This window comes from Morone saxatilis, unplaced genomic scaffold (genome assembly GCF_004916995.1).
Source record: "Morone saxatilis isolate NCDOM2014 unplaced genomic scaffold, NCSU_SB_2.0 Contig18, whole genome shotgun sequence".
Lineage (NCBI taxonomy): Eukaryota > Metazoa > Chordata > Actinopteri > Moronidae > Morone > Morone saxatilis.
In genome coordinates, this window is record NW_023339740.1 from 22,841,223 (window position 1) to 22,853,112 (window position 11,890).

The window sequence follows — 11,890 nt, forward strand, 5'->3', positions numbered from 1 at the left end:
TACATAGAGTTGTTTTATTTCAGTGATATGACTGAAGCGGACATGAGTTTTATTGTCTATAGTGAATTAATGACAGAATTTACAGTTTGTTAAAGTACAAAAGGTTTAAGACACTGGACCAAAAGCAAAACAGCCTCTATACTGCATTCACCAAGCTGTTTATAGCTACAAATAAGAACAAAGTAACTTTTTGCATTTGAAAGATTGCATAGAAAAAAATATAGAAAGAGCTTTTTCTGTAATTATTACACATTTGTGTATTACAGCCTTTTAAATTGATTTACAGAAAGATAATTTAAAATGATTTTGCTCTGGACTTTGGAAATGCTTGAGTAGTTAAAGTACGCCCCCTTGTGGCTCTGTATTATTATAGCACATCACTATGTGGTACCATTCATCTAACTGTGCTTGCACTGTATGCCAACAGCCGGTCCAAACCACAACAAGACTGCGAGCGAATCCTCTATGTGCTCGATTCAAATGATTGTATTTCTGTTCTTGTAAACAGTCTGCTTAAGCCCTTGTTCAAAAGACTTGTTTGTAAATATTGCTTTTCATCCTTTTTTGTAAATAAAGCCAACAAAAATGTTTAATAAAGATGAATACGCATACAATATACCAAACCCCTGGGCAAATTCTTCCTATGTAAATGTTTATGGTTACTGTGCAAGTGTTTTTGCATGTAAATGAGGCATACATTATTTGGGGAAAAAAGGCGCATATTCCAAAATGATTGATAAGAAAATTAAGGATTTCATGATTTTAAGGCAGACAGATAATGTAAGGCTTTGACAAGAGAAATATCCAACTTAAAGCTAACCCAAGGTGCCCTTTTTTTGGCGTGAAAATTGTTTTGGAAACAACCCATCTTTCTGCCTCAATATGCCATCTCTACCCACTGTTCAGTTTCCATTCACATCTCCAGGTTCCACCACTTGAAGGCAAACGGTTCCCTGAGGACGTTGGAGCCGCAGTGCACCTCTCCCAGCAGTTTGTGGTAGGAGGCAAAGTCGTCGATGAACGTGCAGCTAAGGCCCAGGCCCTCCATCAGGCAGCACATCTGAGCCTCCAGGGCACAGCGTCCATTCACCTTGGGGCCGAAGGGCTTTGGGATGCCGAGGTTTTTGCCCAAGACGATCATGTTTACCTGGAAACACGTGTCAGATCATGAGACTCACAGCAGTGCTATCAGCTCCTTGATTTACCTGCATCTTATTTCTACCTGATGAGTGCTTTTAATGTCTCTTAAACTGGAAACAATGATTGGAAGATTAACACACCATGTCAGGGTAAAAAGCCACTGCTCTGTACGTGTTGTCCTCCTCCATCTCTAATTTGAAGAGGATTGGCAGGTCAATGATGTCATCTTCGTCCAGGCCCAGCTCTCTCTTTAGGACATCCCTGTTCCAGTCGATGCAGCTCTGGGCAGGTAGTAAAAAAACATCATCCATTTCACATACTGCGCAACAGGCCAGTTTAAAACTAACTTTTGCTCATTAGCTCATCATTTTATCTCAAGATTATCTTTTACGTGCGGGCTAAAGTATATGGACACTCCTACTCGCTAACAATGTGTGTTACACTGAAGAGCACGATAACTTTATAGGATGCCATCTGTCCAATGAGACAGTTTGTTAAATGTCTGCTGTTCCAATGAAGCGCAAACATGTAAGCAAAAACAGCTTATCGTGAAGCAGTAGGCTACGCAAACAGACTACGTAAAGCACATAGTGTGTATGAATAATTTGGAAATGAGGGAAGACGAACTGGGAGAAAATCCCTGCAGCCTGTGGAAAGTCTTCCTATAGAGCAGAGGCTGTTAAAGCAGTGTATCAAAGGCTGCCCACATATCTTTGGCCATACAGTGCAGATTACAAATTTTGTAGTTTGTGATTTTCACAGATTGAGTCAGTCTTTCATCATCCTTTTCTGGGCTTGAGTCTAACCTCACAAATCCTACTCACCTGCACATAGTTATTTTCAGCTTGGAAACCGTCATGACTGAGTATATCATCCACTGTTATCGGCTCTTCATCTTTCAGACCTTTTTGGAAGAGTTTTGCATGGTGAGCGCTAAGAATTATATGATGACTTTGTAGATTACAGTTGATTCTCCACAGATAATATTGTTAAAGACAGGCCTACCCTCAAACAGTTTGGCCTGTCCGTGTCCATCGTTCTGTAAGCCTCTGAATAGTTTGTAGCCTGCGTCCGGGCTGGCTAGTAGCAGCCGGAAGCCCTGTGTACAGAAGCACAACAGACAAAGATAACACTGGCTGCCTCGTATCCTGAGAGCTTACACAATCCTACAATGTCAGTATCAACCTGTAACCGCTAACAGATTCCTGTTTTTTATTGTATATTTCAGATCAGTAGTTGAGGTGGTTTCTGTTTAAAAGGGAATAATACCTTTCTGTCAGGTGCAGGAACAAAGGTCATGAATTCATCAATGTGGCCGACGAGGAGCCAGTCAGAAAATAAGGCGATGGGCTCCTGAACCTTCTGAGCCCACAAGAAGTCTTGAACTACTTTGGTCATGTTCCGTCCTTTAGTTGCCCTTAAAAAATAGAGAAATGCAAGTATGTTCACAAATCTTCTGCCTACAACAAGGAACTGGATGTATTAATCATACAAAGAGCTGCTCGTATATGAATGATTCATAATCTTTACAAGTCAGGGACTCATCTCTGGGTCTGTTGCAAACTCACGTAGGGAATGCCACTCCGATGAGGATTCTGCCCAGGGGGTAGTTTTTTCCATTCACAGTGACGGGAGGACTAACCTCCAGATTACCGAATGAGTCCAGACTGCTCACATCCTTTCTCTCGGCCACCCTCGTCACATAGCCAAAGTCGGGGCCCTGAGGACATGAAGGTGGTTAAAAATCCCCATCCATTGTTTGAAGACATATGAAAATACTCACCCTTTGAACACTAATTTCTGTTTTTCGGCAAAAAAATCTATTAACTTTTTTAAAACTACATCTATGTCTGTTATTGAATACTAAAATTTTTCCTCTCTACTCTTTGAGGATGATTGGTTGGTGGCCCTGCCATATTTAAGGGAAGCAGGAGCTCTCTCCACTTCCTTTGCTCCTTATTTTTGTGTTTTATCCTTTGAGGGTAGACGTCTGGCAGTCTAGTTTTTGGTTCTTTGTTTTTATTGTTTAGTTACAGTGTTTTGAGAGTTGAGATGGAGAAGCTCTGGATCCTATGGCCCACACTTCCTCCATCCTTTTGTTATTTTTGGCCTTTTTAGCCAGATCTCCAGACTCCATTGTTTTTGTTAATGGCCTTATTTTGTGAATAAAAGCATTTTTCTTTAAAACTATCTGTGTGTGGGTATCCGCTTGATATGCTGCTGTTTACAACTGGCTGAGTCATTATGTTTACTTCATGGCTGTAACATATATGAATATTTGCATATATTATATGCAAATATTCTTCATTTCAAAGGTGTAACTGCTGGACTACTTCACTGAAAAGTCTTTTTGTTCTCAGTCCATGTGCACTGAAGGTTTCCAAACTAATACTTAACTAGTTGTGATGTCAGAAAATCCTGCTCACACATTCAGTCTTAAACACGGATTAATGGCGAGCACAGAGAAACGTTCCACCTTCAGCAGATGAATGTGAAAATATCCCTCTAGTGTCAGACTGCACTTGCATCATTCTGCACAGTGAAGCTCAAACATCGGAGTGAAGTAACAAAAACACACACAACAACACATTTCTGAGTTGAGGGGGACTTCAAGATAAAACAAAAATCATACCACTATGAGAATTTTGTATCTCCAAACGCCTGAAATTTGAGTCTTTCTCTCACCAGTAGCTCATTATATGGAAAGTCCAGGAGTTTTCCATCTCGAGGGGAATCCAGAACAACAGGAAACCGGTGATGAGGTGAGTCGATGTAGCCAAACTCCAGCTCATCCTGAAAAATAGTATTATATTTCTGCTGTCCTTATATTTATTATCATATGATTATAATAATAGCAACTTAACTGATGTTTAAAAAATCCAATTGTCTTTTGTCTGTGTGAATTTAAATCAGAATTTTTCCTGTAATTTGTTTTTCTTTCTCATGATGTGAAAATCTAATGAAAATCATCACAGTGTTGCCAACTTGACTTTTTCTGGCTTGTAATTTTTTTTTACGAGAAGTGTGTTTCTCATAATACTTTCTTCCTGTTTAATTTCACAATGTGGGGATTATGAAACCTATGACACTGTTAATGTAGCCGCGGGATGGATTTTATACCAGCTACCCAACCACCAGCCACTCTTTACTACTATGCCACTGAAGGACTTCCCACAGACAGTATAGATGTGAATGAGAAGCAAAGATCAAATTAGTTCTTCTTACCTGCATCCAGCGATCTCCTCTGTTCACATACTCATGGCAAATCTTGAGCTTGTACCCGCTCTTTGTAACAAGGTTCTTCATTCCTTTAAGGAACTGGTAGTTATCAGATGTGCTGAGAAGGTAACCGCAGGCAGAGAAGACGTTTTTATGAAGCGATATTTTGCAATCTTCGTGTCACTTCGAAACAGCTTTTCTTACTTCTTATTCTACCAAAAACATTGTTGTTCAAATTCTTTTGGATAAAAAACAATGACAAATGTAAAACCAGAATGAGGAAACTTAGGTGCATGAGTGTTGCTGTGAATCGGTATTTTCATGTGTCCGCTAATTTCGGTAGTATGAGTTAAAATTAAGAGGAATGTGTAACACTACATCCTTCTTTAGTATTCATCCATCTGCTCTTACCTGCAGACAAAAACCTCTACAGGATTGAGGGTGTTGGGTGTCATGATCCACGGTGCCACTCTGAACACAACTTTGTCCGTGAAAATGGGCGTCTCAGGGAGGCCCTATTAAAACACGAGAGAGGCTCCTGAGTACTGCCAGCTATACTCCTCTTTTTTTAAATGTAATGTGACCAAATACATTCAACTTCACGGGAAATTTGACTGAAGGAAAACAGAATCTAAAACAAAATTAATCTGAACCTGAATCTTTGTTTTTAAGTAAACAAATTAATTTCTGTTCAATTCACAAAACAAGTTCAATTATGTTGTTAATGAGTGTTAAAGTTAATTCTTGACCTTGGAAAAAGTAGTCTGACCAAAATAAGTGTTTAATTTTATCTCAAGGTCCATCAGCTTTGTTGGGAGCTTTTAACCAGATCATCAAAAGGAAGACCGTGAGAAGTGGTTGAAACTCATCACAAACAGGAAATAAACTGATTAAACAAAATAATGAACTCATGGTAGGAGGTGAAATACATTTTTAAAAATGTAGCAGATCTTACTTCACTGATGGGCTCCAACAGACTGAGGTTGATGCTAATGAGCCCATCAAAGTCTTTGTCAGGAAACCTGAGCCCTTCCACATAAAAGTTCATCTCTGCTGTGCCTCCGATGTAAGGCACTTCCTGGGACAGAACCTCACTGCTCAGAACCAGCGGATAGTCCTTCACAAAGAGGTTATAGAGTTTCCCTTCTAAGGTAAGAACAAGATAAGCATTATTGAAAAAAACAATAATATGGTTAGTAAAAAAAAAAAAAAGTTTCAAGATAACACATAGTGTCTAAAATAGCCAGCTGAATTACATGTAAGTTACATCATCTGTTCTGGGGCTTTCTCACCCCTCATCTTTACTCACGCAGGGCATTAGTCGCCTTATCAGAGGATCTGGACCTGAAGACTCTGACACTCTCTGCGTCGCCCTGAGAGATGTGCATAGTGAGCTTGTAACCCTCTGGGAGCTTAGTGGGGCCTCTGGTCCGCAGCACCATGACAGACATGTCCTTCAGATCTGTACATCCATAGTGAGACATGTTAATGTTTTTCAGATGTGTCGTTCAAACCTAGATTTTGGAATGCAAATGTAAAAGATGCATGCTATAAATGTACAAGTGAATGTGAACATAATGAATAAAATCAGTTTTGACTATCACATTTCAGCTCTACTGGTTTGTCAAAGTAATTTGAGAGGCCTGCTTTATCAACCTGCCCTCTACACTCACAGAGGTCTCAAGATTTACAATTTTATCAAACTGATTGACCATATCACCACTTTAATCTGCTGACTTTGCAAAAGTAAATATGAGTGCCCTTTTAATGCTGACAACAGTTATGAACGTAATCAAACAGAGTGAAGAATGAGAGTGAAAGAGAGAATTCATCTTCATTTTACCTGACACTTTGGAGACAAAGTTCGCCTCACTGTCCGGTTTCTTCCAGTAGGTCCGCTCTGAGTCACAGTTGACCAGTAGGATGGCTCCATGCCCATTAGCGCCCCATTTCCAGGAACCCTAACAAAACAAAACAAACCAGACATGAATAAATTTGATTTACAATTTGCTGGAAAATCTAAAAGGTACGAAAAGTTTTGTGAAATAGCTGTAACTTGTTTACTTTCACATATCAAACTCTGAAACAAATATAGAATATAGGAACAAGAATGTGTTTAAACAAGACATTCACAGAAAGATCTTGTCTCTGACAGAGAAAAGTTAAATGAATTGAAAAGTTTAACAACGTGGTGACGCAGAACTTGAACGGTCTCTGAATACAGCCTGTTCAGGCATATACAGAGATCTCATACACAGTAGACAGCATGACAAGTTTACAAATCTAAATAGGAAGTGGGAACACTTCAAACTGATTAATATGCAGCACTCCTGTTCAGTTTGTTACACTTGGCATGTTATTGTTTATCAGAAAGTGAAAAGAAGAGAAAATATCTCTTTCATTAGGTGTCAGATTTGCCATCTAAACCTGACACATTTGAGCTCACCTTATTAGGGTTGTTTTTCTCCACAACACTATCTCTGTCAGCATCCACATCCAGAGAGATCTCTGTGTGACAGACATTTTGCATTTTGTTTATCACACAGTGACTTTGCATGGCCAAAATATTCCAGATAGTGGTTCATATCATAGACCGTTCCAGGAAATACATGAGTCGTGCTTGAATTTGATGTATATTTAAAACACACCACTAATGCTCTGCTGCTATTATTATGCTACCATGTATGTATGTATTTACGTATTATTATATTATTATTATTATTATACTATGCTATTATGCTGACAAAAGAACAACTCAGAGTTAAAAGACTGAACATATGCATATATAACATATTCTTTAACATACCAACAGCTGTCAGATGCAGGACTGCTCTCCCCAACACATCTTTATTCTTCCCATAGTACTGGACAGACAACTTATAAAACAAAGGCACAGGTCATTTAAATGTAGAAGATAACATTTGTGAAATTTTGCATGAAAAAAAATGACTGAAAAGTATTAGTGCTGTACACTGCAAAAAAAAAAATCTTTGAGCTCTGTATATTTTAGAATATCTCCTCTGGTTATTAGAAAAGTGATAAATCATTAAATCAAAAGATGCACCAAAAAAAAGGTACAGATGCTGCAGGGAGAGTTTGACTTTGATATACTTCTAGTCAAACTCATAAATCATAAAATCATAAGACTGCAGACAGTTCAGTTTAGAAGATTTTTTGTTTGCTGGTTTGGTTTCAGGCTCTAAAACAAAAACGCTTTCAAAAAAAACTGAAACACTGTTGTGTTTCATGGAAATTGCTTAACACTTCCACAGAAAAGGAACTCCTATAACTTCATCTGAATGCTGAAAACTCTAGTCATGTTTTTCGTTTGAATAAAGTTCCTACATGTGCATTTTAGAAATGGCTCATATCCTGGAGTCGTTCGTGCCCCATGACTTACTGCTCTGTGATATCAGTGTCATGCACTCCTGTCATACTTTACCTTGTTATCATTTTCATATTGACTGGCCTGGCTCATGCGGATGAGTAGTACTGAGTTTCCATTGAGCGGGATGGGAGCGAGGTGGGATGTCTCCTGGGGCGGGGGGGTGATGCTGTACTGAACATTGGAAGTGCACTTCACAGAGAAGAACTTGGAGTTGGGAGGGGCACTCCTGAGACCGAGAAAAACAGCACATTTCGCTGCAAGTTAGGGCTTGTTTACACAACACAAACATAGTATGTGTGAGAGCACATATTTGTTTATATACAAGTAAAGAAGAGCGTTGGCATATGCAGGCAAGCCACAAGCTCAAATTTCGTAACAGGTGGCAAACCAAAGTAGCAGCTGTCGCCATTATGAAGTTAGTCAGGCTATATTCTTTATTGCCTGGAAGGCAGCATAGCAAGAAAAGTGATTTAAACACTTGCTGCTGGTTTTATTTTTCTGGTTTATTAAAAATAACCACTTACTCTCGTGGTATGAGTCACAGGTGAGTACATGCCTGTATTCTGCCTAAGGACCAAGATACCTGACCTGTCTCACACTATACCACCACTTGATCTCAGGTTTTCCACGTGTCAGCTATTTCTCAGTAATGTCAACTGAGCTAACAGGATATATATCCACACTATAGACATGCAATGCTTTTTAAAATCCTGACCTAATGAGCAATACTCAAATGCCCGTATGTACATTGAAAGATCAGTTACTGCGCTGTGCACAGAATCATCAAAAGCTACATTTTTGTGCTAATAAGGCTCTAAGTTTGAAGATATCCACTTGATTTTAGTCACTTTTTACTAAGGTTTTACTTAAACTGCTAAAGTCTCAAATGTGCTTCAGCTGAACTTTAAATGCATTTTGCACAAAGCACAAAGAGTGCACAGGAGGAATGATTACAGCCACCAACAACTCTTTCAGTAGTGCGTACTGGTTTGAGATAGACTTGGAAAAACAAGTGAGGGTGAGCTACCTTTAAATTATATCAGACTTTCATATCTGGCTATTCCAAAAATCCCTCACAGTCCCTTGGCATCCAGGCTGTGTGCCAGTCTCCCACTCTGCCCAGTCGGTAATCTAGCCTCATTCTGTTGTGTAGGCAATTGGCAGAAAGTATAGCCTACATTACTTTTGGCAAAACAAAGTCTCTCCTGTTGGACAGCAACAACAGCTGATTCTCTCGACAGTGCCAAACAAAAAGACCATCAGGGCTGCCTTCACCAGGATCCGCATACAAATGACATCCTCCCCACAGCTCTGGTGATGTGGGCTAACAATGGAATTATTATACACTCACAGTTTATTAGGTAAGTACAACTGCTACGAATACAGTCTAATGCAGCAATCCTCCAGTTTTTCAATGTAAAGTTAGCTGTTTTAGAAAGATGTTGAATCAACTTCATGATCATTTTGGAGGATGTGGTTTGTGGTGCTGTTGTAACTGGGACTATAACTGTATCGGCCAAAGTGACCATAAAGTTGAATCAGCACCTCTGTGTTTCAACGAAAACGGAACATGGTCATTAAGGTAGGAAGTAGCGCAGGACTGTGTTTTATCTAGGTCTAGTCTGCCTAATAAACTGGCAACTGAGTGTATGTTTCATGAAATTGGGCACATTTTTTAAGTAAATCAATAGATCAATGTAAACTTTTAGTCCTGGGTGTTAAATATTGAACTATTGATCACTTCATTAAAATAAAGAATGAGACACACTATAATTAAATTAACTTAGAATATAATATTTCCTGAGGAGAACGTGAATAATTTCAGAACAGAAAATCTTCAGAATACAATATAAGCACGACATATCCCCACAACAACAACAACAAAACAACAACAAAGCCTGTGTGTGCAAACGGGAAGAGGTTGGAGCAGACCATACCTGTACAGGTTCACATTGAGCTCCGAGCCGACCACACATACAACGCTTATAGCCTTGTCATAATCTACTCTGAGAGTCCGGGGGTGAATCATGGCTGCAGTCCTCCGGCAGTGTGAAGCAGTCAGACTGGCACTGACAATGAATTGCTCCGTTATCAGAAGGCGAATAGACGCAGTCTTGGCACTGTGGCTGAGAGTAGCAGGCGATTATGAAGGCTGCAGGTACCGACCAGTTTAGCCTCTGTGTTCGCTGATTGGTCAGCCGGCTGCCACCACCCTGACCCCCCCCCCTCCAAGCCTCCGTGTCACCTCTCTCTCTTGACTTACTCTCTCTGTTCACTCACCCCTAAGGCATTGCCTTGCCTGTGTCTTTTGTGTTTATTTAGTGTCAGGGTTCTCATACAGATCCGTGATGGGAGGAAACACATTGTGACAGATTAACTAATAATTTATTACAGACGGAGTAACATTATAGTGTGCTTTGTGCTAGTTGTGGTCTGTCTCATCATTATATTACAGAAGTATTAGTACTTTCGGCGCATGCGCAGGAGTGAGAGAAAACAAGTTTACAAATTACACCCTATGTCTTTCGAGGAGTTTTCTCTAATATCTCCAAGAAAGTAAGTAGAATGAGAGAATATTTCGACAAATAGCTCGACCTGAAAGTGACAAACATCTTAATCATCATCCACAACATACAACATGTGTGTATTCGTGCTTTTTGTGTATAGGTGTGTCTGTTTAAACGACGATCGCGTTTCATTTTACCTGAACAGGTTTGCCTCCATATGGGTGCCAAGAACATGGAGAACACTGTGCGCATTTTGTGTGTCCAGACGACATGTCCGATGATATCCTGAAGTCACTTTTCTCTTCTTGTGTAAGAAAGCAGGTTCGACTGTTTGGGAAAGTTGTTGAAACATGGTTGGTTGTGGTTTTCCTCACACTGATGAAGGACTTAAGGTAGTGGCAGCCTATTAATTCTGAGATGTGATTCCAATTTGTAATTTGAGACAGGAGGGAGAGACTTTGCCTTGAAGCAGCTGGGTGAAAACCTGTGTCAAGTACTCCAGGTGCGACTCCTGATTGGATTATGCAGAAAGGCGTGGGATTTTGTCTGAGGTGCAAACAGTGGTGAAGGAATTCAGGATTCAGGATTCAGATCCTTTACTTAGGTAAAGATAGAATAACACCACAAAATACTTAAAGTGAAGTAACAGTGCAGAAAAACTTCCCCTGTGACTGTTGTGAATTATTAGGCTATATAACATTATATCCTTAGATTATTATTACTCGTGCATTAATATAAAAGCAGGATTTTTTAGTTGTTGAGGCAGAGCTATTTCTAACTGTTTTGTTTTGGACTGCAACTAATAAGTATTTACATTATGGATTCATCTATTGATTCTTTTCAAGATTAATTGATTGATTTAAATTAGTGAGAAATGCATTACAGTTACCCAAAATCCCAAGGTGACACTTTCACAATTGTTTTGTCCAACCAACAGTCCAAACCTCAAAATTAGAACAAAATAAATTAAAATGATTAAAATAATTTAAAAAGCAGCCAATGCATTTGCTGTAATCATTAAAAGTTTTTGCAAGGAAAATTACTTAATTGATTATCAAAATAATTTATACATTGTCTGTAAATTTTTGTTTCATTTGTATTTGTACTGTTGGATAGTTTATATATAACAAAACATCATATTCTATAGGCTATTTGTATGTTTTTATGTATTTATCTTAATTTGTAACTTAAGCTAACTAAATATAAGTTAAAAAGTACAATATTTCACTCTGACATATAGTGGAGTTATAGAAAGTGGAATAAAGGGGCTAAAGTACAAGTACACCAATGTGTACTTAAGTACATTAGGGGTAAATGTACTTAGTTACATTCCACCACTGGGAGCAAACACATTAAACATGCTGATATTATTTACATACATAAATAATACTGCAGCTAGAGACGAATTAAATCCATATACCGGTATAGTACATTTTCTACATCCTCTGCACACAAATTTGCTTATGAAAATATGGTCACACTGCTCCATTTGCTAAACTTTACAAAACTTAATTTCTTAAATAAAGTCCTAAGAGCCTTACGTTTTATTTTTACAGTTCTAATCTGACTTTTCTGTTGTTTTTGTTTATTTGACTTAATTTCATACTTTGTACTTTTAATTGTTGTTCTGAAATGT

The 11,890-nt window shown here is 38.7% G+C and overlaps 1 protein-coding gene across 2 annotated transcripts; it reads right to left on the reverse strand.

The window, feature by feature from the left end:
• Window positions 1–42: 42 nt before the first annotated feature.
• Window positions 43–10,922, reverse strand: padi2 (peptidyl arginine deiminase, type II). 2 transcript variants are annotated; one of them, XM_035662326.1, is made up of 16 exons: window positions 10,452–10,922; window positions 7,802–7,973; window positions 7,166–7,235; window positions 6,806–6,867; window positions 6,203–6,320; window positions 5,669–5,821; window positions 5,315–5,505; window positions 4,771–4,874; window positions 4,366–4,477; window positions 3,826–3,933; window positions 2,709–2,860; window positions 2,410–2,557; window positions 2,146–2,239; window positions 1,965–2,044; window positions 1,281–1,421; window positions 43–1,147 (listed from the first exon to the last, which is right to left on the reverse strand). In XM_035662326.1, the coding sequence occupies exons 1-16, from the start codon at window positions 10,604–10,606 to the stop codon at window positions 914–916; spliced, it is 2,094 nt and encodes a 697-aa protein (XP_035518219.1). In that variant the 5' UTR covers window positions 10,607–10,922; the 3' UTR covers window positions 43–913. The 2 variants fall into 2 exon arrangements, with proteins under 2 accessions (XP_035518219.1, XP_035518220.1); XM_035662327.1 differs by lacking the exon at window positions 10,452–10,922 and adding an exon at window positions 9,685–9,905.
• Between the last annotated feature and the right edge of the window lie 968 nt (window positions 10,923–11,890).

Bases quoted from the DNA above. Each gene is read 5' to 3' on its own strand.
- padi2 (XM_035662326.1), bottom strand. From the start codon at position 10,606: ATGTTTCAACAACTTTCCCAAACAGTCGAACCTGCTTTCTTACACAAG. The intron at 5,822-6,202 runs GTAAAATGAAGA...ATGGATGTACAG, and splicing joins CTTTGTCTCCAAAGTGTCAG to ATCTGAAGGACATGTCTGTC. The intron at 1,422-1,964 runs GTGAGTAGGATT...CTACCTGCCCAG, and splicing joins CTGAAAATAACTATGTGCAG to AGCTGCATCGACTGGAACAG.